Genomic DNA, 26787 nt, shown 5'->3' on the forward strand with positions numbered 1-26787 from the left:
TATAACTTAATAAAATAAAATATAAAAAATTAAATTATACTTTTCTATAGTTGATAATAGTTGCACAAAAAGCAGTGATGGTATAATTTTGTCAAACTTTTAGATATAATTGGCCTTGATGTCCTATGAATAAATTCAGTCATCTTCCTTTATTGCTTCATGGTGACAGTAACTTTTACAGACCCATCAACAAATAGTTTAAAAATTTTTGACAGAGAGTTCCCATTGTGGTTCAGTGAGTTAAGAATCCAACATAATCTCTGTGAGGATGCGGGTTCTATCCCTGGCCTTGCTCAGTGGGTTAAGGATCTGGCGTTGCCACACTGCAAGCTGTGGTGTAGGTCACAGGTTCAGCTTGGATCCTGTGTTGCCATGGCTATGGTGTAGGCCAGCAGCTGCAGCTCTGATTCGACCACCCCTGGCCTGGGAACCTCCATATGCCACAGGTATGGCTGTTAAAAACAAACAGAAAAAACTAGCAATGTTTGTCCTAGTCATGATCGTCATTTTGGAAATTTGCATATCATTGAGGAAAACGTTTTCTACTGAGATACTATTTTTGTGAATTTTCTCTTCTGTTAATTTAACATGAGACTAGTTATTTATAAAGCAAATATCAATTAAACAGTTCACAAATAAAATTAGTGTGTTTGATTAGTGATACTAATTGTCCTAATGTATGACCTTCAGAAACACTGATCTGATCTTCTGGGGTGACAGTGGCAGGTGGTAGTGGTGGTGTGGTGCCTTCGTTTACAACGTTTCAGAATTCAGATACAAATATATATTTTAAATTAAAAGACACCCAAATAAATAATCTGGGCCCCTTTTCATATTATATATAGAAACTACATTGCTGAAAAGGATTACCTGATTTAATATAAAAGTCCAAATCTAATAAAGATTTAATTCTTAGGTTAAGTTGTTTCTTTTTCTTTTTAATTTTATTTTGTTTGAAGCATGTTCATGATTAAATCTGTATGCTGGCTTATTTGAGTGACTGCTCTCTGATTGCGGTTTCCTCAGTCCTAGTTCTTCCTCTTCTTCTTCTTTTTTTTTTTTTTTTCTTTTCTTTTTTCTTCCCTTTCCTTCCTTTCTTTTTGGTTTAGAGAAGCCCTTTCAATATTTCCTTTAACCTGGGTTTTGTGTTGCTGTATTCTTTAAGTTTTTGTTTGTTGGGAAAAATTTTATTTCCCCTTCTATTTTAAATGATATTCTTGCTGGATAGAGTATTCTAGGTTGCATATTTTTTCCTTTTAGCACTTTAAATATCTCTTGCCATTCCCCCCTGGCCTGTAGTGTTTCTGTAGAGAAATCAGCTGATAACCTTATGGGGGTTCCCTTGTAGGTAACATTCTGTTTTTCTCTTGCTGCCTTTAGGATCCTCTCTTTATCACTAACTTTTGCCATTTTTATTATGATGTGTCTTGGTGTGGGTCTGTTTGGGTTCAGTTTGTTTGGGGCCCTCTGTGCTTCTTGTATCTTGAATCCAGTATCCTTTAGACTTGGGAAGTTTCCAGCGATAATTTCTTCAAATATATTTTCCATTCCCTTATCTTTTTCTACTCCTTCTGGAATTCCTATTATGCGTAGATTGGCCCGCTTTATATTATCCCATAGGTCTCTTATATTGCTTTCCAGTTTTTTGATTCAGTTTTCTGTCTGTTGACCAGATTGAGTGATTTCCATTGTTCTATCTTCCATATCACTGATTCGTTCTTCTGCATTATTCATTCTGGTTTTTACTGCCCCTAGTTCAGTTTGCATCTCTGCAAATGAATGTTCTAGTTTTTCTTGGCTCCTCCTTATATTTTCTAGTTCCTTTCTGAGGGTATCTGCATTACTGTTCATATCTTCTCTTCATTCCTTCAGTATTTTCAGTATTTCTCTTTTGAACTCCAGGTCTGTCTGACTGCAGAGATCTGTTTCATTGTTGACTGTTTTAGGTGAGTTCTTCTGTTGGTTTGACTGGGGGTGGTTTCTCAGCTTCTTTCATCTTGCTTGTTGTTTTCTTTCTCCTGAGGGAGTTGTACTCTCCGTTATCGGGCAGTGTTTGCCTTGTCACTGCCGTGGAATATTTCCTGAGGGCTGGCGTTGTTGGTCAGTCTTTTTTGAGGCAGTGTTGCTTTTTTGGAGTGTTGATGGGGCTAACAGTGTTTCTTTGAAGCAAAGGAGGACTTCCTGAGGGCAGACAGGACTGGGAGGTCCACACCACGATGGTAGCAGATTTCACTTGGTCATGCAGAGCTTGCTCTGGTGTTTTTAGGCTGTGGGGTTCTTGCAGGGGGTTGGCGGTGTTGGGCAGCTGCTCTTCAGGGGTGCATCACCCCCTGGGGCCTGGAGCAGCTCTCTGGGTCACTGAGAACCTAAGAGGCTCTTCCCTAGGGCAGCCCGACTCAGAAGGACAGCCTGAGAATGTAGGCGGATCTTTTCACAGTCTGGCCGAGCTTGTTGCAGCTTTTCTGGGCTGCAGGGGCTCTTCCAGGGGGCTGGTGGTGCTGAGCAGTTATTTCATGGGAGTGTGGCACCGCCTGGGGGCTTGGGCGGGTAGCAGGGCCGTTGGAGACCCAAGAGGCTCCTCCCCAGGGCAGCCCAACTCAGAAAAACCGTCTGAGATCTTTTCCCGACTCGGCCAGGCTTGTTGCAGCTTTTCTGGGCTGCAGGGGGTCCTGCCTGGAGCTGGCAGTCCTATGCAGCTGGTCCACTAGAGCATCCCCTGGGGGCTTGGGCGGGTAGCAGGGCCGTTGGAAACCCAAGAGGCTCCTCCCAGGGGCAACCAGACTCAGAAAAACCATCCGAGAATTAGGCCGATCCATTCACAGCCTGGCTAAGCTTGTTCTAGCTTTTCTGGGCTGCAGGCCTTTTCTAGGGGGCTGGTGGTGTTTGGTGCTGCTCTGCGGAAGTGTAGCCCCTCCAAAGGGCAAGCAGGCCTGTGCAGGGACAGCCCCTGCGGTGGTAGGCTTCAGGCAATTGTTGAGGCCAGCCCTCCTGGATGGCAGGCAGCCCCAGGTCCCTGAGCGCGTAGGGCGTGGCGGGGGTGGGGGGAGGGATGCACTGGGAAGCACAGTTTTCAGCTAGCTAGCGGGCCTGTAAGCTTGCTGTGGCGTGGGGGGTATTCTATGGGGACCCACCCCTTCTTTTCTCCCCTCCCCAGCACGGGCACAGACCAGGCTCTTCTCCCAGGTTCCCTCTGATGTGGCTTTCCACTTCCCCACCCTGAGTATTGCTCCCTTCCTCTGCGACAGCTTTGTTTTTAGTCTCCCAGGCAGTCTCTGCCCCATCAAATGGTTTCTAGACCTCCCAAGCAGTTTCCGCTCTGCCCCACCCCCCTGGCCCGGGGACTAATCTCTGGAGCCGAGGTCTCGGTGCCCAGCCCCCACCCAGGGCGTCCCCCGGCCCTTTTCCCCGGGGGACTAACCTCTGGAGCCCGAGGATTCGGTGTCCCAGCCCCCACCCAGGCGTCTCAATTTTTTGGTGACTGTGCCCGTAGTTCAGATGGTCCGTTGGGTTCTTGATCGGCTTTTCCGTACTCCAACTTACTGCTACACTCTTCTCTGCATCTGGAGATTCCTCCGGTTGGTTTGATCTTTCCCCCGGTAGGTGACTTTCCAGGGTGCGGGATCCCTTCCTCCTCCGTAGTTCCCTTTCGGGAGCGCCCGTCCCGCTCGGATTCACCTTCTCTCATTCTCCTCTTTTCTCCCGTTCTGCCCAATAATGTCACGAACTTCTTGCCGTTATTGGAGTTTAGGTTCCTCTGCCAGCGATTGGTTGCTGTTCTGTGCGAGTCATTTCTTCTGTAGATGTGCTTTTTTTGTTGTGTTTGTGGGAGAGGGCGAGCGTGTCCCTCTACTCCTCCGCCATCTTGTCCTTTCTCCAAGTTGTTTCTGATTAGATCACTCCATTTTTGTTTTGTTTTGATAACAAATTATTTTAAAACATTTAAAAATTATTTTAATAAAGACCAAAGTCTTATGATTTATAATTTTTCTTTCAATTAAAAGTTTATGATATTAGGAGTTCCCATCGTGGCGCAGCAGAAATGAATCTGACTAAGAACCATGAGATTGCAGGTTCGATCCCTGACCTTGCTCAGTGGGTTAAGGATCTGGCCTTGCCATGAGCTGTGGTGTAGGTCACAGATGCGGCTCAGATCTGGGGTTGCTGTGGCTGTGGCGTAGGCAGGCAGCTATAGCTCTGATTGGCCCCCTAGCCCGGGAACCTCCATATGCTGCAGGTGTGGCCCTAAAAAGACAAAAGACAAAATAAAAAAAAAATTATGACGTTATTGATCTAATATGAGGTGCATTAATTTTCTTCCAGAAAAATTTGCTGAAAAGAACTGCGGAATTCTTCTTGATTCGAGTGGGCCTTTCTCTTCCTGCCATCCAATTGTGAACCCTAAACCATATCATGAGGTATGTGAGGGTCTAATTAACAGCTCTTTTTAAGAAATATTTTGATAATATCAAAAGAATCACATAGATATTAAAAATTTTCAATTAGTAGCCATTGTAAGTAGATTAAGATCTATGTTTAACATTGGCTTCTACTAATTTATCTGATTGTTAGGTATACCAACTTAGTACTGGAAAATAACCCGAAATGAGAAAAAAATTTTGTATAAAATTTCTGTTTTCTAAGTTCTTGGAAAACTCAGCTAATAATTGATTTATTATTTTGCATATTTTTGAAAAGTAATTCTAAAAGTTTCAAGGACAAATTTTTTTTCGGGAAATAGGAGTGATTATGAACTAATTGTTATATCCAGCTTACCTGTTCTTCTGAGTACTTTTGTAACATAAAATAAATTTGTTTTTTATTTTAAAGGAATGCAAAAAATACACTTGTGCTTGTGAAAATAGCAAAGATTGCCTGTGTACAATTTTAGGCAACTATGTGAAAGCATGTGCTGAGAAGGAAACATACATAGTAGGATGGAGAGCTGAGTTATGTGGTAAGCAGGATAGAGGTTTTAGATAAACCTACTTTCTTTTCAATTTTTCATAGATTTTTTTTGATGTATTTACAAATTTGTGCTTGGTTCTACCGAAGATGGCTTTCTTTTTTAATACACATGTTTATGCAATTCTTGCATTTTTATTTCTTAATTTATTTCTTCTACCTTGATTTAACATATTCATATTTTAACAAGAACAGAATATATATGCATTTATATATAAATATGTGTCTCTGCTCAATTTTTGTATGTTGAAATTTAAATAATGTTCTGACTCCTACTGCATTTTAACTACTAATCAAATATTAATAACATTTTGAAAAATGTGAAATATTTTGAAAAATATAAATTAGTAAAAGGGGCTCAACTACCATCTTTATAAAATCTTGCTTTGTTTTAAAATGTTTATTGCACTAAAGTCAAGAAGAAGAAAAATTCTGTATGTTGTGACTTGTGGAATCTAAAAAATAAGAAAAACTAGTAAATGTAACAAAAGAAACAGACACAGATATAGAGAACAGGCTAATGGTTACCAGTGGGGAGGGGGGTGGAATATAGAGGTAGGGAGTTAAGAGGTACAAACTATTATGTATAAAATAAATAAGCTACAAGTATATATTGAACAGCACAGAGAATATAGCCAATATTTGATAACAACCCTAAATGAAATATAGCCTATAAAATTTTGAACACTGTGTTGTACACTTGAAACCAATTTAATATTGTAAACCAACTAAACTTCAGAGAAAAGAAGTGAAAAAATCTTATTAGAAGGTGATAAATCCTTCACCTAATGAGAAAAATGTTTCTCGCACTATTCAAATATGACTTCAGAAAAATACTTGTTTTACCAAAAAAAAAAAAAGCCCAAACCATTGTAGAAACATACCTCTACAGATCACGCTTAATACCTCATAGCCAAAATCCTGTCAATCAGTAAAGTCTATTAAGTTCATCTCTAAATTGATATTTTTCGTCTCTATCATCAACTACTTAGATCAAGAGTCATCATTTTTCCTCCTGGGTGATTCCAATATCCTCCTTCAGTATCCACTCTTGGTTCCCTCAAATCCATTTTCTGCAGAGAGATCAGTATAATCTTTAAAGTAAAACCAGGTAAAACTAAACTGATCATGTGACATTCAGGTCGAAAACAAATCAATGGCTTCTCATTGATTTCAGGCTCAAGAACAAAGTGCTTACAAGGGCCATACTAGTTCTAATGGCTTCTGGGCTTATAGCTTCTATTTTTCTACTTGCTCTTTGAAACAATTTCCTTCTTTTCTAACTTAAGCTGTTCTCCAGACATAGAGTTACCTTTCTCTAGGCTGTCTTCATGCTGTCCATCTATCCCTCCTCTTCACCAAGGGCAGGTCCCAGCTGTGCATCCTTAGAGCTTCTCATCTTGCTTTTTTAGCATGCACAATTGTCTTTTCCCCTGGAATATAAGCCACATGAGAGCAGTCTATCTTCTTTTTGGGTTTTATCCCCAGCAGAATTATGTAAACATTATAGTAGTTTCTCAATATTAACAGAAAAATAGAATGAAAAAAAGAACAGGTACTTATTCCTTGATTATCCATAATCTCAATTATGAATAATTCACCAGAGTACCTATAAACATCAAGTTGGAGTAAAATTGCCAATTTTCCTGGATGTATACATGTTTACCATTTTTCTCCCCCATACCAACAGATCATTCTTGTCCAAGTGGCCTAGTTTTCAAATACAATGTAAAGGCCTGCAATAGTTCTTGCCGATCATTGTCAGAGAGAGATAGGAGCTGCGATGTGGAAGATGTTCCCATTGATGGATGCACTTGCCCTGATGGAATGTACCACAATAATGAAGGAACTTGTGTTCCAAAATCTCAGTGTGACTGCTACATAAATGACGAGGTCATGCAACCAGGCAAACTCATCCATATTGGTAACAATAAATGGTATGGAGATTTCATAGATACTTGTTATGACTTTGAAATCAAGGGATTATGCTTTTCAGAGAAATAGTCTTTTGCTGGTATGAAGTCTTCTTTAGACCTGTCATATTTTAAATTTCGTATCTCTTATTAAAGTAATTATCCTCTTTTACTGGGAGTGTTCACTGCACTGTAATGGCCATCACTGATTTATCCCACTCTTAGTTGGTTTTAAATGACAGTAGAAAAATATTCTAGCAGTTACTGCATACAGACAATGCAAAACAATTTTATACTCAGACAACGCTTTCTAGTTGTCTCAGCATTTATCATTCCATAAACAGTTATTCAATAAATGTCTACTGTGTGCCAGCCCTTGTGCTTGAGCACTGGTGTTACAAAGATGAGTGAGCATTGTCTTGGACTCAGAGTTAGCATGGTGCTGCTTATTTTAAGGAGGTTCGTATGCTGTAATATGGTACCAGAAAGGGCCAGTTGCTACCTCGGGAGATTAAAAAAAAGACTTCTCGGAAGAGACCAGCATTTCAGTTTTCCTCAGAGATGAATCTTTTTCTCAACGAAATTGAAATGTGAGAAGTGATTTCCAGTGGAATAAACAGAATGCACTAACGCAGGAAATATTTGAAAAAGTATTGCACATGTACCTTGCATAGGATTTTGCTGGAAAAGAAGACAGTGGCCAGGCCATACTCAAGCATTTGAACATAGGAGTTTTCATTGTGGCTCAGCAAGGCAAGAACCCGACATAGTGTCCGTGAGGATGTGGGTTCGATCTCTGGCCTCGCTCAGTGGATTAAGGATCCAGCATTGGTTCAAGATGTAGTGTAGGTCGTAGCCACAAATATGCTGTGGCAAAAGGCCAGCAGCTGCAGCTCCATTTTGACTTCTAGCCCAGGAACTTCCATATGCCACAGGTGTGGCTGTAAAAAGAAAAAAAAAAAATGAACTTAGTTCCTGGACAGTAAGAGATGTTGAAAAATTGCAACTTTTGGAAATGGATAAAGAGGCTGTGATTTCTGTGGTTTGGGACAGAGTAATTTATCTATACTTCTAATTCTGTATGCAGAAAGAGCAATTCTTAAAAAGGTAACTGCAAAATTGAAGCAGCCATTCTAAAAAACTTCGGATGTGCCTTCTCTTTCTCATCGTTTCCATAAAGATCTCACTTAGCAATGAATAATTTTTCTTGGCCATTTTAAAGGAAAGCAGGGGAACAACCCCTTTTAATCAAAGCACGCAAAACATTTGGTTAGGGTGTAATAAAGATAATTTCTCTGTCGATGCTGGGGAATGCACAGATTACTTTTTAAACAAAATTTAGGCTACCATCATCTCCATGTCATGGTTGCCTTCCTTATCCTGTTTCAAACCTCCAAGACCTCTTCCTGGTTCTAGTGTGATAGCTATCTTGACTATTCTCTGCCGTCTCTCTCTGTCTCTGTCTCGTGTTTCCTGTACTACTGCTAGAGTGTCACATCTAAATCACTATTCTGATTGTGCCATTTAGCTGCTTAGAAATTTTATGGTGACAGTTGCCTAAAGAATAGAAATGAACTGCATGTCATTTGAGACCATCTGAAATCTGGAGGCAACTTGCCTCTGTAATGTATCCTACCTTCTATCTGAACAAGTCATACTTTGTTCTTTCCTTTGTCACAGCTTTGCATCTTATCAGCAGTATCTGTTGAAATTTACTCATCCGTTGACATCCTGTCATCTTTTCCATGAAGTTCCCTTTATGTCCTAAGGACCTTATTTATACATTCCTATAATATATGCAAGGCTATCACTTATAATTTGGTACATTTTATGCATCTTCTGGAGGAGTGTGTCTCATTCATCTTACTATTTGTGATAAAACAGGTGGTTTATGATTGAGTAGTTAAAGTTGCTATGACAGTATATTAAGAAGTCATTGAAATGTGATTTAAATGTATCATTTTCTTTTATTTCCAGTGTCTGTCGGGATGGAATCCTTCTTTGCCAGACTCCTATTGATTTAACCCTACGTAAGTTTTGAAATCATGATGCAAGCTTAAGATACCTACTTTGGTTCAAATAAGATTAAGAGGTCTTTGATTAACCACTTCCTTTGTCTCACAGAGAATTGTACTGGAGGGGCTGAATATGTTGACTGCAGGGATCCTAAGGCACAGAGAAGAGCCGACAGTACATGTAGCACTTGGAACATACCTAGTTTTGAAGTAAGTAACATGGCATTGGAGTTTAGTTTTTTACATCTTGAAATTGTTTCAGGGAAGAAAGAAATCAGACCATCAATGAAAAAGAATTAGAAAATCATATTATTTATTTGTGTCATTTTGGCTTGTTAAATGTTGAGTCTAATTGTATACTTTGTGTATTTATGCATTGTCAATTAAAACAGATAATGTGCTATATTTAGAGCAGTGCCTCATGGTGTATGATTTATATTTATTCCTGTAGGAAAACTTGCCTTGCAAGCGTGGGTGCTACTGTCCTGTAGGAATGGTTCGGAATTCTAAAGGAAACTGTGTCTTTCCTGAAGACTGCCCATGCTCTTTTGGTGGACGAGAGTATGACCAAGGAAGTGTCACCTCAGTTGGCTGCAACAAATGGTGCATAATAAAGAATTCCTATTTTTTTTTTTTTTTTGCTTGGCTATTAGAAAGTATACAATTTGCTCTTATTTTCATGGGGAAGAAGTCATACTTTGGGATATTTGGAAAAATAATTGTCAAATGTAGTTAGAAAAAATGCTGTTTAAATTTTAATTTAATTTAATTTGCTTTTTAGGGCCTCACTTGCAGCACATGGAGGTTCCCAGGCGAGGGGTCTATTCAGAGCTACAGCTGCCAGCCTACACCACAGCCACGACAACATCAGATCTGAGCCACATCTGCAACCTACACCACAGCTTCCAGCACGGCCAGATCCCTAACCCACTGAGTGAGGCCAAGGATCGAACCTACAACCTCATGATTCCCAGTTGGATTCATTTCCACTGTGCCATGAGGGGAACTCCAAAAAATGCTATTTTTAAAATACAAATTTTATAGCATTATGTATGATGAACATCAAATGCTATAATGAAGACAACTGTGAAATTTAAACTAATATGAACTAATATGAAACATTGCTTTGTGCTTCTTTATAAAAATTGTATGAATATATGAATCTTGGCATGATATAATTACCACAAGATATTATTATTTTTAGTACTTGCATAAAAGGATCTTGGAACTGTACACAAAACGAATGTCAAACCACCTGTCACATCTATGGGGAAGGTCATATTAGAACTTTTGATGGAAAAACTTATAGCTTTGATGGTCTCTGCCAGTATTCATTCCTTGAGGTAATTACAAGTGTGTTTTATCACAATTTTTCTATACTTTTAAATTAGTATTCATTAGTAGATGAGCTTTGGAGAATTTTATTCTCAAAATGTGAAATTAAAAAGAATGGCTTTTATATGTTTCTCAAAGACGGTACCATACAGCATAATGTGATGATGATTCTAGAGACAGTAGGCCTAGATTTCACTCCCGGCTCTACCATTTCTCAGATGTGTTACTTTGGACACTTTCCTTAATTTCTCTCTGTCACAGCTTCCTTATCTGTAAAATGGGAATGGAAATAGCCCCTACTTAAAACCAAATTAGAGCAAATATTGGAGCATGTACTAACTGCTCAATAGATGTTAGATGTCATTTTAACAACTACCAGCAACAATGACAGTTACCATTTTATGAATGCTTCTTTTTCAAGTAAACTTATATATTTTATTACATTTAACCATCTGCAATATACAAGATTTAATATTCTTATGATAGAGATGAAAAAATTGAGGTTTAGAGAGATCAAGCAACGTGAACTACTAAGTAGAAAATGCCTTATTCAGACCTAGATCTGTCTGGTTCCAGAGTTTACACTTGTTCCATACACCTAAACTGCTTCCTGTGTAACATGGAGTGGGTGAAATTTGCATTGTTTTGCATTAGTTTTGATTGAATATCAAATTCCATATGAATCAGAGAAAGAAATCTTTATCTAGTTATTTACAGAGCCTAGAGGTAAAGCTAAGATTTTTAACTTCAAGTATTTATATATCTATGGTATAATTTTAAAACTTATGTAAAAGTAATAGGAAAAGGACTAGTTAACTAATCTGGACTCAGTCAAGGCCATCGACCCATAAAGCAGTTAAACCACTGTCTTTTGGGAATTCTCATGGCACAACGTATGGTAATTTATTGGGTATAATCTGTCATTGCATATGAAATATTTGTCTCATACAAATATTGTAATTGAGTTCCATGTCCCTGGTATTAATAAACTTATTAAAATTTAATTTTTAAGGATTATTGTGGTAGTGAAAATGGCACATTCCGTATTTTAACTGAAAGTGTCCCATGCTGTGAAGATGGACTTACATGCTCAAGAAAAATTATAGTCGCTTTTCAGGTACTGTACTATTTCTGTTTGTTTGCCTTTTCCTCTCAGATTATGAACTGTCAAAACTGATGTTATTGTAAGTCTGTCTTTTAATTTACAGGATCAGAATGTTGTCTTGCACGATGGTAAAGTCACAGCAGTTAAAACTACAGAAAGTAAGGAATGTGAACTTGAAGAAAATTCATACTCTGTGCATACCGTTGGCCTGTACTTGATTCTGAAATTCTTAAGTGGAATAACCATAATTTGGGATAAAAATACCAGAATCTCTGTCATATTGGATCCGCGCTGGAATGTATGTATATCACGTTCACGTTTATATAATAACATAACATAACAAAAGCAAATAACAGAAGTAAAATAATTTTTGCTACTGAGAATTAGAGACATAGTCATAGGTGGGCAAATGGCTGTCTCTGTGATAGAACAAGCCTCCACTTTATTCGACCTTACAGGAAATGTTAAATGTTATCAAAAGTGAGACAATCTGGTGAAAAATAAAGGCAAACAACCTGAAGCATTCTAGGTTCGCCATATTTAGTTACTTGGTGTATAAATAGAATTAAATGTGTGCTTTGGAGCAAATATCCTAAGAATCTGAAAGTACACACATGTAGAATTTGAAGCTAGTGCATCTAATTTTTTAATTCTTAAGGCATTTCTCTTAGTCAACAGTAAATCATTTTGCAACAGAGGATATCTTGGATTAAACAGGAGCAGACTCGTATCCACAGATTCTAGAGTCTGGTTATGATATATACAGGCTTAGTATCTATCATCTATCCATATCTGTCTAGCTCTATATATGTCTCTAGCATAACTCACTTTTTAAATTTCCCTTTCTGATCCACCTAGGGCAAAGTGTGTGGTCTTTGCGGAAACAATAATGGCGACCTGAAGGATGATTTCACAACGCGATATTCATCCGTGGCTGTTGGAGAGCTGGAATTTGGCAATAGTTGGAAAACCAGTCAAGAATGTTCGGACACTGTCACTCAAAGTTTCCCGTGTGACTCAAACCCGTACTGCAAAGCCTGGGCTGTGCGGAAATGTGAGATCATCCGGGACAGCACCTTCCGAGACTGCCACAACAAGGTAGCTTGGCTCCGGGAGTGATGGCAGGCAGAGCCTTGCTCTCGGAGACTCATGTGCTGTGCTCTGCCTAGGTGGACCCCAGTGCGTACTACGACGCGTGTATTGAAGAAGCCTGTGCGTGTGACATGGAGGGGAAGTACCTGGGATTCTGCACAGCCGTGGCGATGTACGCAGAGGCCTGCAGTGCGGTTGGAGTCTGTGTCACATGGAGAAAACCAGATCTCTGTCGTAAGTGGGGCCCATATGTTGTTGTTCTTTCAAACGCAATTAGACAAAATTGTTTTGTGAGACAATCGTCTCATATTTTCTATAAAATACATATTCTTGTGCACAGGTTTAGAAACATAAATATATTTGTTTATGATGGAAAAAACTGTTTAAAAAATGCAGCTCTTGGCATAGCACCATTAAATTCAATTTGGTTTCAAAAGTTCTTACATTCACAGGAGAAAACTGACTATGGATGGAAAACATTTCTTTTTCTTTTCTTTTTTTTTTTTTTTTTTTTTTTGTGCTTTTTAGGGCTGCACCTGAGGAATATGGAAGTTCCCAGGCTAGGGGTCAAATCACAAATGCAGCTGCCGGCCTGTGCCACAGCCACAGCAATGTGGGATCCTTAACCCCCTGAGCGAGGCCGAGCATCAAAACTGCATCCTCATGGATACTAGTAGGGTTTGTAAACTGCTGAACCACAAAGGGAACTCCAGCAAAATATTTTTTATTCATACTTAGAAGAACAATGAATACTTGGAGTTCCCTTGAGGCACAGTGGTTTAGGGATCATCATTGTCACTGCAGTGGCTGGGGTTAATGCTGTGACATAGGTTTGATCCCTGGCTAGGGAACTTCCATATGTCAGGAACAAAACTGAAAATAAAAAGAAATTGTTTACTTATCTTGATATAATTATATAGTCTTAAACATTTACCTCATATACCATTTTTGGCTGAAGTCTTCACACATTATCTTGAAAACATTTGTGGAGCTCTGGTTAAGATGAACTGTAATGTGACTGTAAACTGAATCTTGATATATATGGAATGTGATAAGTTTAGTAGAAATCAGTCAATTATTTTCCTTCCAAAGAAAGGTATTTTGTTTTTTGTTGTTTTGCTTTTTTGTCTTTTTTAACGCCGCACCCATAGCATATGAAGTTCCCAGGCGAGGGGTCAAATCGGAGCTGCAGCTGCCAGCCTACACCCCAGCCATAGCAATGCAAGATCTGAGGTGCATCTGCGACCTATACCACAGCTCACAGCAATACTGGATCCTTAACCCACTAAGTGAGGCCAGGGATCAAACCTGAGTCCTCATGGATACTAGTTGGGTTTGTTACTGCTGAGCCTCAGTGGGAACTCCCAAAGAAAGGTTTATAAGAGAAGATATGACAGATGAGAAATGTTGAAATCGAATCCTTATTTTATTCAGTTTATTATACACAGCGTTATATATCATATTGAAATATTTATTACTTCATTGGGGAACTGCTATTTACATATTAAATAAGCCTCGTAGAGATTTATTTTTCTCATTTAAGCTTGAACGTTAAAACCATGAATATAGCCTATGACCTAAAATATCTCAAAATGGGAAAATTAATGTTTATTCTTCCGCTTCAAACCAATCTTCTTGCGAATGTCAAAGAAAAGTGCTACTTTGATTTTATATGCATTCCCTCCTTTTTTTGTAAGCTCTTTTGGCTTACATGGCAATTTAGATAAAGCCAAAGGAACTTTATAAGACAGCATGATATACTTTAGGTCTGCTTATTGTTAGTAGGATTCAAAATCTCTTATAAAAATGATTTGGAAAATGAAGTAGAAAATTGTCAGCTAATGAATGGAAGTAATTTGATATCATTCAATTATAGCTGTCTACTGTGATTATTATAATGCACCTGGGGAATGCAGCTGGCGTTATGAACCTTGTGGTACAGTGACTGCAAAAACATGCAAAGATCGAGTAATTGGCCAGAAATTTTCTGCACTTTTAGAAGGTAAGTCATATTTTAATAATATGCAAGAGATACAAATTACACTGATATCTTAAAACTGAAAAATCATGTTAGTTTCTGCCAACTCAGTATGTTACATTTTGTAATTTACTGAAGTTATCTTTATTATGATGTTAATATTTCTATATTAGAAATATTTTCTCTAGACATAAATCATCTGTTTAATAGGAGAGGGAGAACATAGCAATCTGATCCCATTGTCAGTCTTTACACCTTTCATGATACCATGTAGTTTGTTGAGAATGTAGTTTCAGAATGCAACATATGATGTATTCTCTTGAATGGAGGACAGTTACCTATATCCCATGGTTAAAAGGTATTTAACTCATAGCATTACATATCTTAAAGAAAAAGAGAAATGGCAAGAAAAGAAGATGATGCAAAATCTTTCCACGAGTCACTAATGATTGGATATAGTTCTCTGTACTATATATCAGGACCTCATTGCTTATCCATCTGAAATGCAAAATACTATGAGAAAAAGATGTATCTGCATATATATGTATAACTGTGTCAATTTGTTGTGCAGCAAAAATTGACAGAACATTGTAAGTCAACTATAATTAATTTTTTAAAAGAAAGAAAAGTTACAGAAAAAAAACGTTAAATCCCAGGCTTTGGGGGCTTTTCAGCCCATTTTATGATGACTTCTCAACCCCTGCAAGAGTAGATACATAGAATTGACACTCACCTTTCAAGACATTTTTCAAAGCCTTATATTACATTCAACATTGTGCCTGTCATTGAAATAGCAAATTGTTTAAAAATATTTTAGGAAACATTGTAGAAAAAAATTAAATCAGCCAGAATGTCTAAATTCTTAGGTTGATCTTTCACTGCAAGAGGAACTGAATCCTGTTCAATTTTATATATTTTCACTAAGAGTGTAGTGTGATGTAATTTTGCCATTATCTACTTCAGTTCATGGAATCACTGAAATAAATTTACAAATGTATAATGCAGTATGATGAATTTCTGCAACTAGAGATGAACTGTGGGTCATTTCTACACACAGGCTGCTATGCTAAGTGCCCAGACAGTGCTCCCTACCTGGATGAGAACACCATGAAATGCGTCAGTTTATCTGAGTGCAGCTGCTTCTATAATGATATCATACCAGCGGGTGGAGTGATCCAGGATAACTGTGGGAGAATATGGTACATTCTCTACTAACTGTCCAATAGTTCTGTTTTTTTTTTTTTTTTTTGCATTTTTATTTAGAAAACAATTAAGAAAAAAATATGTGTATGTAATTTTTAACTCTGTTATTCCTTTTTTTTTTTTTTTGGTCTTTTTGTCTTTTCAGGGCTGCACCCACAGCATAGGGAGGTTCCCAGGCTAGGGGTCTAATCGGAGCTGTAGCCGCCGGCCTACATGGGATTCGAGCCGTGTCTGCGACCTACACCACAGCTCATGGCAACACTGGATTCATAACCCACTGAGCAAGGCCAGGGATTGAACCCACAACCTCATGGTTCCTAGTGGGGTTCTTTCTGCTGCGCCACAATGGGAACTCCTAACTCTGTTATTCTTAAATGAGAAGATCCACTTTAGGTTCGGTTTTATATCACTTGATACTGGTTGCTTTGTGTTTCCAGTGAATCCACATAACATATAGATTATTCAATCTTATGCTTAGTTCAGAAGACAGGACAGAAAATGTCACTTTTGGGGTAAAAAAGTTTTCATTCTCAAAATGTAAGCTCAAGTTTGTAGGCTTTTAGACAGTAAACATGGATGCAAAGAGGTGAGGTCTCCACTAGAGCAAAGCGGCCATCAAAACAAAATGTCTGTTTGAAACTGAAGATGTAAAGATTAACTTTCCAGATTAACGGCAAAGCATCCCTTTAGGTCCCAAGAACTCCTCAGTGAAAAGATTAGGAAACAGTACACGACAACACAAACAGTTTGAATCCATAGCCCACTCTTGGGGAAACAACCATTTACTGGTTCTGTTTTGATTTTCACAGTTAGGCGATTTGTTGGTTTGAAATTGGGAGATGTGTATCACTAGGAGTTAAAAATGTCAACCTCATTCTTTGTTTATAATTTAACTTTCAGCTATTGCATCGCAGGAGAGTTGGAGTGCAGTGGTGAGTCCCTATATTTAATCTAATTGACTTAGGAAAGTTGAGATAAAGGATTGAGGATCTTTTGAGACCATCAGCAGCTGTAGGGTAGGTACTTAATGCTATAGGCTGCTCCTCAGTGGGTTGAGACAATACCATTTCAATGCATTTATGTGGGTCACTTCAAAACCAATGCTGCCAAGGTTGAACCACTGCTAGAGGAGGCAGTTCTGCGGCTGGTGGGTGCTTGCCTATCTGCAGTTTCTGGAATTTAATGGAGGGAGACATCAGTTAAAAGAGTTTAATAAAGGGATGGTGTGGAAGGTGAGGATTATACTGAAAGAAATTAATATTTGAAGGATTGCTCATGTGCAACACAATCCTAGCAGTAAGTATCAATAAGCTTCAAAAGAATATATAAGTGACTCCTTTCCATATTAGAAATCAGAAGAAGTGAAATAAAAAAGAGATAGATAACTCTGAGGCAGCTTGGGTTGTAGAATTTTTTGCACAATTTTTTGTTCCTGTCATTAATTTAACTTAATATTATTTCAGAATCTGCTCTTACAAATTCAACATTTACAGGTAAAATCATCATTATAGTTTAAATGTGTATTTCTAATTTCTTTTTGTGGGTAATCATTTATAATTTCACATGAATCTGTGCCAGTAAAACATATACTGGTAAATCTGCTGATCTAAAATTCCTAACTAAAATTAACAGTTATTGGAAAATATGTCAAAATACTATTTCATTATACTCCCATGAATTAAGTTAGGAATGTGTTTAGAACATACAATATGTAATATATGCTTGTTAGTTAAATATCACCATCCAGGAGTTCCCGTCGTGGTTCAATGGTTAACGAATCTGACTAGGAACCATGAGGTTACGGGTTCGATCCATGGCCTTGCTCAGCGGTTTAAGGATCCGGTGTTGCCGTGAGCTGTGGTGTAGGTCACAGACTCGGCTTGAATCCCGCATTGCTGTGGCTGTGGTGTAGGCTGGCAGCTATAACTCCGATTAGACCCCTAGCCTGGGAACCTCCACATGCCACAAGTGTGGCCCTAGAAAAAGACAAAAAGTCAAAAAAAAAAAAAAAAATCCAAAGCTTGACATTTTTAGATGATAATTGAAAAAAGTGTAACGAAAAAGAAGTAAATGTGGTCTCCTGTGAAGTAAATTGAAATCACGATAACACTGGGAGAAGACTTGAAAACATAGAAATAAAGAGTTCATTTTTCTTAACTCATGTTTTGTTGCAAGCTCTAAGGTTATTTCAGTTATGTCCATTTAAGTGTGTGCTGGGCAACATGCAGTTTAACTCAGTGTTTGGAACCTTTAATTTACTGGCAATATATGTGTATTTGGAGTTGCTGCAGTACGCTTGCATATTCCTGGATTGTGTGATTCAAGAATGGAATTTTTATTTGCTGTTGATCAATATTTGGGGATGGTGTCAAAAGACAGTATAGTAAACTGGAAGCCTTAGATTTTGCTAATGCATTTAGTCGGTGATCACCAATAAAATGCTATTTATTTTAATTATCATTGGTCACTTCCCTAAAGCTAAGGTATCACATGTCAGGGTTCATCTCATCCCATAAATGGACCTTATAAAGCTCCTATGTGTTTTGGTTAAGTGGTAATAATAGCAAATAATTAGTTATTTTTGTTGGACATAAATATATAGACTTATTCATATTGACTTAAATGAAAGATTGTTTTGTCATTTAACCTCTGAATACAATTTCAGAAACTTTTATTTAGTTTATAATAACTGGTTTTTTAACTAAATTTGCCAGCAAAACTATTCAAGTAATTTATTTTCATAAATATTGTCTTCCCTAAACAGTTTCTACTACAACAGCTACCTCCATATTAAGCACTGAAGCAGGTAAAAAAAAAAATGTTTATTGTTTTTTAGATTCTAAATTAGCAGCAAAGTGAATTTGCAACTCAGGCATTTTGGTCCTTTTTTTCAGATTTGTTACTCTCTATATATTTATTTCCTAAAGGTCAAATAGCAGAATATACATCCAATTGTAATACTAGTGAACAACTTTCCTAAAAATGTTCTAAAAAGAACATTCTACAAACTACTAATTTTGAAAAAAAATTGGCTGTAAAGGAAAATTCTGTGCTAAATTATTTGAAAATAATGTACATTTTTTCACTAATACCAAGGAATTTTAACTTTAACTGAATGATTTGTAATTAAAGCAGTGGAAAGAGGAATAGAGTATATTGAAATATGTGAATATCTGGTGAATTAACTGTTACATTTAATCATTTATTTGCATTCCAGAGATACTTAACCATGTCTTAAAAAAGGCTTTTTAATCTTCTGTTTCAATGCCATGTTAACATACATTTCCAAATATTTGTCTCCTTCTTTGCATAGCAATCACACTGGTAACCAGTAGCTCAAGCACAGGTAAGCCATCATCATCAACCACAACTTAATCAAGAAGACATTTTTTAAAAATTCAGAACTTCTTCTTGCAGTGTTATACTTTTGCAGTTACACTTTTAGGGAAAGATTTTGTTTTCTGTGTGTTTTTTTTTGAGATTTTAGAGGAAGACTTTGGAAAAAAAACAGTAGACAAACAAAGAGTCTTTGACTTTTTACTTGTGGCTGTAGATTTTAAAACTTTGATTTTACATTTTGACACCTATTTACCTATATAATCAAATTTCTCTGAAACAATAATTTCAGGTTGATCCATATACATATGACCATAGATGTTCTCAGAAACATATTTTCCTTTTATATGAAACTTATTTTTTTCAATGTTTTCTCCAATTTAGCAGCTTCCATTCCAGCGATTACAACCTCAAGCAGTGGAACAATAGGTAAGTGAATTAGAAAGCCTGTAAAATAACAGATAAATGTTTTCACGTATGTTTAAAGTTTTTTTTCATATTAGAATAAACAGTCCCACTTGCCTATATTTAGGATCTTTTTCTTCCCCTAACTGAACTCCACTTTTTTTCTTTTTTTATTATACATTTATTTATTTATTTTATTATTATTATTTTTTAATAGTTATTTCCCTAATACAATTTTTTTCTACTGTACAGCATGGTGACCCAGTTACACATACATGTACACATTCTATTTTCACACATTGTGTAAATTTCTGCTGTACAGCATAGTGACCCAGTCATATATATATGCATATACATACGTCTTGTTGCTGGAGTAAATTCGTGTTTATTTCCCGGATGAACTGACACATATGAAATTTGGGGTATTAAATTTCAATTTAAAAATGATTATTAGTGGTTTAATTCTTAGCTCCTCATCCACTATTCCACATCTTCTTTTCTGAGATTATGCCCATATAATACAGAACAATTTATAATTTAGAAATTGTTCAAATAATAATTTATTTCATTTCCTCAAAAATCTGTGACTTGGGGTCTCAGATCATTCAACTTGGTCATCTCTGTTGATTCAATCAATTCCATAAATAATCCTAAATTGTATACTTCAACTGTGCCATACATTCCTGGACTGGGTATGAAATATTCAGAATAAAATGTGACATTTCTGAATTTTGACAACCATAAGCGATAACATGTCCATTTACTGGTGACTGAGGAGTTGTAACAATCTACTTAAAGTGAGGATGGAAAGCATCTCAGAAGGTATTTGAATCTTCATTGATAGTCTTATTTTGAAGCCCTTAAAAAAAAGCCATGTCTAATATTCTATTGATTTTCATTTTTCATGTGAGAATAAAACATTTCATTTTAAGGTACACCAACATACTTAAAAAAAATGGCTTTAGAAATTCATTCAATAAGCATCATGTCATGGTAAAAATAAAACAGTTTAAAGTGTTTGCTTTTAGAACGTTTTTAAAGGAAGCAAGGATCCTTTTGTGGAGTAATTGCCTTGCACAAATTGTAGGCTTGGAAGTCACATCCCATTTCTTTTACTGACGTCAATGATTTAAGAGTTGAACAGCATTTGACAAATTGTGATAAATCTAGAACTACATAATGGTTTTTATTTTTTAACGTTTTAGTGGTGAACCTTGCTTGATCAGTGATGAGAAAAATGGATCCACAAATAAGAGTTTATAGTCTTCATCACTAGCAAGTTTTTCATTTCTTTCTAAATACAGTAGGCCTCAACCAAAAAATATTTAAATAGATGCTGAAAAGATACTGTAATACAGCTAGGAAAACATATCATTTTTCTTGAGAATGTATTATTACCTCTCCAGGAACTATCTACAATAGATGGAAGGATTTTTTTCTTGGACAAGAGAACCCATTTTACCCAGAATTTTGGATTACGGTCTCAGTGTCCTAAAAGTGCTTTCATTTTGAATGATATATTATTACTTCTGAATGGAAACAGTATGACTAGTGGGTTAATTTAGTTTAACGAAAGCTGTCCGATTTTTATTTTCGGCAGTCTTAGATATCAATTTGGTGTTAAAAACCTATAATTCTTGAATAAGATTTATTTCAATGAGACCGCGCGGAAGGGCACATTTTTGCCATTATCTTGTTCCCTAGGTGGAGAACTTTTTTTTATCAAGTATTGGATCATTACTTCCCTGTATCAAGTACTTTCCACTGGTCATTTGTTGTTGTTTTTGTTTTTTACTTATAAATTGAAAGGATTGTGTAAGTTATTTTAAAGTCCTTTCCATAAATTTAAATTGCCTTTCTTGGAGTTCCCGTTCTGGCTCAGCAAAAATGGATCTGACGAGTATCCATGAGGATACAGTTCCGACCTAAGCCTCACTCAGTGGCTTAAGGATCCAGTGTTGCCGTGAGCTGTGGTGTAGGTTGCAGACGCGGCTCGGATCTCACGTTGCTGTGGCCGTGGTGTAGGTTGGCAGCAGCAGCTCCAATTTGACCCTTAGGGAACTTTCATATACCCAAAGTGAAGCCCTAAACATACATACATACGTACATACATACATACATACATAAATTAGTCTTCCTGCCAGACAGAAGAAAGGCAAAGTTTCTCAGAATAGGATTGATGATTTATTTAACTTTATGTTCAAGCACTTTGGATAGAAGTTGAGATATGAATTTACTGTTGCACATATCTTTGAGGTAAATAGCATAGGCATGAAGTGCACTTTTGACACATTTACAAAAACATTACAAAAATAACTTAAAACACAAAGGAAGCAATATGCAAAGCATATGCTTTCCCTATGCTTATATATCTCTTTTCTATACAGTACATGCTTTCAAAGGGTTAAAATACCCTGATAAATACATAGCCATCCATTCCAATAAGTATGTTATTTTTAGAAGAAAATTATGCAAGCATGTTTTTTCCCTGTTTAGATTGACAGATCTTGACACAGAACTAACACTCACTGAGCACTAAGCATTTGACACATATTATACTATTTGGTATAGAAAACGCTATGAAATGGATGCCATTATTCTCCTCAGTTTACAAATGAAGAAATGGAAGCACAAAGAGGTTATGTGTCCAAGGTTACTTGCTAATAAGTAGCAGAGAGAGGAATAAAATCCATTTTTTTTTCTAGATTCTAGCCTTAATGAGTCTGTGCTTTGATCTTTGAGAGAAAATAAAGTTGAATTTAATTTAAATCTATTATTGAAGTAGTAGTGTATAGATAGCTGCAAATTCCAATATCAAATTGGGACTTGTGTTACAATTTATAGTTTATTAATAAGTTTCCATTAAAACTAAAATTAGCTCATTGACTAAATGGGATACTTATATAACTGAAAAAGCGGGTTTCTGCTACATAACAATTTAATATCTTAAAATGCATTTTTTTCTCAAAAAGTCAAAATATCAAAATTTTACAATATAGGTTATATGTAAATTTGATTTGTTTTTATAATGTGCTTATTCTAAAATTGCATTAGTAATAGACATAAAATAATTGCACCAGAATATTATAGAGAACCAGCTGAGTATAGTGGGAAGCGGAAGCAGAAAGATAAGAATTTGAATCTCTTCTCTTCCACTTACTAGCTGTATGACCCTAGTTTTAGCCCCTCAAATACTCTGAACTTTAGTTTTTCTCAGTAGTTAAGTGGGGAAAATATAATATCTACATTACCGGACTTGAGTAAATGTGATAGCACATGTTAGTATAATACATAGTAAGTACTAGGTAAAGTCAAGTTTATTACTAGTATCAGTTTTATAAATAATAATTCATTATGTAAACAAATACATCTTAGCAGAGGAGTTTAGTATTAGTTTCAACAATTAATCACAAATATACCACTTCCTGAATTAAAACCAGTGTATGAATTCTAAATTTTTTTCAGAAGTAAGATATTTTGCAAAAATCAAATTTTGCAGTACTGGATTTGCTATTAGGAAAAATGTCATAGATATCCCTTACGCTTATCCTTCAGAAATTCATATTAAGTAAAAAGGAATCCATTGAAGGAAAATGACAAAACAATCATTTATAAAATACTTCATAAATTTTATAAGAATTTAAATGGTTCTTAGAAGTAATAAAAAACCTTTGTGGTAGCTGAGAAATTAATTACAAGATTTTATTTTAAAAAGTTTATCATGAAGTAACAATGAGATAAAAATAATAAATAAAATAAATTATTTTAATAGTCAAGTTTATCATGATTAAAATGGACAATCATTTTGCAAATTGTCATAATACACAGAGCTATAAATATTTTGGTAAAGGAAGCTCTTTCTAGTATCATTTGTGTCTTGGCAACAAAGAATCTGATACACAGTAATTCATATCATCAAGTACTTTAGTTTGTCTGTTCATTTGCAAATAATGGAAAAGTCCCTTGAAATTGTAATGGCTATTGATGTCAAAACTAATGAGAACAGTCATGCTTCATCTATCAGTTTGGGTAATTAAACCATGGTGAAAAGTGGATTGGGTTCTCATGTATTCCTGTGAGTAGAGGCTTATCCCTACTTTTTATTGCTTTATCAACAATTTCAGACTCCCTCTTCTCAAGTTCATTTGTGGGAAAAGGGAACTATGTCATAATAGCCCGAGTGGTTTGTACTCCAATCTGTGATTGGCTGAGACACCTCTCATGGCCCTGATAGAATATGGATCCTTGAGATCCACTCAGGAGCATGTTGCCTCCTTCGCCACACTGAATCACACACACTGTATTCCCCTTAACTCTGTGTTCATCCCCACATAGTCAGATGTGGAAATTCTGGAGAAGATTGATTCTTCTCCATGTGATAATGTGATAATGCTGCTTTTCATGAAATGTGACTGCCTTCAGTTTAAAAGAGTTCCAATCAAGATCATTGGAATTCCTTAAAGGTTAAATCTATACTGGAAAAGGTCTCTGCACCAAAGTCTTTTGATGTGTTGGGGTCTTTCTTGCTACATCACTGTAGTGTTGATTGTCTCTGTGGACCATGGCATAAGAGTCTTTCTACGTGATTCTTACATCCAGAACAACAAGGTATTTTAATTCAAATGTCCAAGTATTATCTTGTTAGTGAGAAAAGATATCAAGATCTGAATTGGTCTGTTGGATTCTACTTGATATTGATTGGAAAATCTCCTCAGCCAAAGCTTGACAGTAATTTTCAAAATATTCACATACATCTTCTCTCAAACTGCTTGACTTACACTATGTCTGTTTTGTGAAGTAATTAGGGGAGATAGTTTATCTTATTTATTTGCTATTATATTCTATAGTGTCTAGTCTAATTTATAAATATTATCATTAATTGGTGAATGGATAATAAAAATAATAAACTACAAGAGGTGATACATTATAGAAGCAGCATTACATAAAAAGTTGTATGGGTCAGAATCCAAGGGGCTAGGTGACTTAGATTTTAGTCCCAACTTTCATTGACTGTCAGAGATCTTGAACAAATCATTTACCTTTTCTGAGCTCAATTCTTCAGATGCAGAATAGGTGTGCTACTTTTACTTCATTGATTGAGTGATTAATTAATCCATTCATTCCCCTGAGAAATGCTTATCAAGCACCTGATATGTACTAGGCATTCTGATACTGTTAGAGATTTAAAGATGAATTAAAATAGATGTGGTCCTTGTATTCCAAAGCATAAACCATAAAATGATAGTCTAGTCAGGAAGATGGATATCACTTAAGTAATTACAAAAGCAAATGGAAACTTGCATCAATGACAAGAGCTACGAAGTTCTTAAAATGGGGGTAGAGTGGAGTTGTGTTTCAGTGGAGATAGCCCGGCTAGTATCCATGAGGATGCAGGTTCAATCCCTGGCCTTACTCAGTGGGTTAGGGATCCAGCATTGCTGTGAGCTGTGGTGTAGGTCACAGACACTCTTGGATCTAGCATAGCTGTGGCTGTGGTATAGGCTGGCAGCTGTAGGTCCAGTTCAACCCCTAGCCTTGGAACCTCCATATGCCGCAGGAGTGGCCCTAAAAACCAAAAAAGTAAAATAAAAGTAAATAAAATAAAATGGGGGTAGGGTGGGTGAAGAGTGGATTTCATCAAGTCAAGATTTTCAGGAAAGGCTGAAGAAAAGATGATTGAATTAGAACTGACCAAAGGAATTTGAATTAGGAGAAGAGGGCGGGTACCGTGTTCCAAGTACAGGGTACCGCAAATAGCAGGTTTGAAAGACTGAAAGAACGTCAGTGTGGCTGGACAAAGAGTCAGTAGACAAGAGGGACAGAGATAGAGGATTAATAAAGGCTTATGTTTAAGTCCACAGACCACCTCAACAAACAAACAAATAAGCTTCTACCACATCCCTGGCAGGTGCTGGGAATGCCCATAAAATATGGCCTCTTCCTTCAGGAGTTTACTGGTAACTTCATGGTTTATCTCCATGAACCTGCTATATCCAATCACAAAAATAAACCTTGGAAAATATTTCTCCTTCTCCTTGCCTTATAGACTAAGTGCTACTCAGTAGAAAAATACTGACGGTGAAGACAGAAATAAAGTTAAGTCACAGAAATTATAAACTGCAAAATCAGCCTCTGCTTAGGAGAGAACAAAGGTCTCATTGTTGATATATTCTATTACACTGTATTTGGTAGAATTCAGCATATGCACATATGCGTGGTGTATAAACATCCACCACACACATATGCATGTCCATTGAAAAGAGTGACATTATAATGTCACTATTCTAAAGATGAAATACAAATGTATGGGAGTTCCTGCTGTGGTGCAGTGGGTTTCTTCAGAGGCCCTGCACAGTGGGTTAAAGGATCTGGCATTGCTGCAGGTGCAGCGTAGTTCACAGCTGTGGCTCAGATTCAATGCCTGGCCCAGGATCTTCCATATGCTGCGGGTGTGGCCACACACAAAAAAATGTATTGTCGACACTCAAAACTAAGTATATTGCAAACTACTATGTGTTTAGTGAGCAAATTAACAAGTGAGCAATCTTTCTGGTATTTTCCCCTTGAGATCAGAATATTCACATCATTTCTTTTTTTCTCATCAGGAACAACTCTGAGTTTTCTCAGTGAAACTTTTACTACAGGTTAGTCTGTTAATTCCTGATTCTATATGTAAAAAATATCTGTCAGAGTAATTTATTAGTAACTTTGTGCTTTTAAGAAAGAATTTATGAGTTTGGATTTTGAAAAAATATTTCAAACAAGCAGTGTACTAGGCTATTCCCTAAACTTAAAATCACATTGATGTCTTAAATACTTTTTGGAATAAGATTTAAGTTTACGTAAAAAAAAAAAAAATGATGTGTTGAAAGAAATAAATTAGAGCAGTACAAATTAAGCAACTGTTTAATTCCAATTAGATCAGTAACTGATTGAAATTTTAAGGTGATGACTACTTACTGTATATTTTCTAAAAATTGAATCGGAATTGCTTAGGCAATAATGATGAGTCAATCAGCGTTCTTTAGTTATTAGGCAGTTAAGACAGGGATCTCGAGCAGAGCTTTCTCACAGATTGATCTGCACATGAATGCAATCCAGGATGTTTATTACTGACCCAATGTGAGATAAGAATTGAAACAGAAAACAAATCTTAGAAACATGGCCGTTTGACATAACAATTTTATATTTGTTGAATAAAAATTTATGTTTCATATAGCTTTATTTTTAAAACTTTGATTCCTCTACTTTCATGACATTTTTCCCAAGCATCAATATAGTAGATTGAAAACTACAGAATTGTTCTTTTACCACCGAACATCTGAGAAGCATGGGTTAGAGTATGAGTTTGGGTCTAGACTGCCTGGGTGACCTGGAGCAGGTCATTTAACCATATCTGTTAAGTGGAAATAGTGATATTACCTGCCTCAGAGGATTTTTATA

At 36.5% G+C, this 26787-nt stretch overlaps 1 protein-coding gene across 1 annotated transcript in view; it reads left to right on the forward strand.

Annotated features, from left to right (window-relative positions):
* MUC19 (apomucin) overlaps window positions 1–26787 on the forward strand; it is a gene marked incomplete at its 3' end in the record, with an annotated part of 104943 nt that overhangs the window by 30629 nt on the left and 47527 nt on the right. The window contains 19 exon segments of the mRNA NM_001113286.1: window positions 4321–4415; window positions 4828–4954; window positions 6653–6899; window positions 8853–8905; window positions 9000–9100; window positions 9342–9493; window positions 10095–10233; window positions 11238–11342; window positions 11434–11628; window positions 12189–12428; window positions 12500–12656; window positions 14299–14424; window positions 15458–15599; window positions 16504–16535; window positions 17067–17096; window positions 18368–18409; window positions 18917–18949; window positions 19324–19368; window positions 25950–25988. Coding sequence (NP_001106757.1) covers window positions 4321–4415; window positions 4828–4954; window positions 6653–6899; window positions 8853–8905; window positions 9000–9100; window positions 9342–9493; window positions 10095–10233; window positions 11238–11342; window positions 11434–11628; window positions 12189–12428; window positions 12500–12656; window positions 14299–14424; window positions 15458–15599; window positions 16504–16535; window positions 17067–17096; window positions 18368–18409; window positions 18917–18949; window positions 19324–19368; window positions 25950–25988 — 2100 coding nt within the window.

The sequence above is a fragment of the Sus scrofa genome, chromosome 5 (assembly GCF_000003025.6).
Source record: "Sus scrofa isolate TJ Tabasco breed Duroc chromosome 5, Sscrofa11.1, whole genome shotgun sequence".
Classification (NCBI taxonomy): Eukaryota; Metazoa; Chordata; class Mammalia; order Artiodactyla; family Suidae; genus Sus; species Sus scrofa.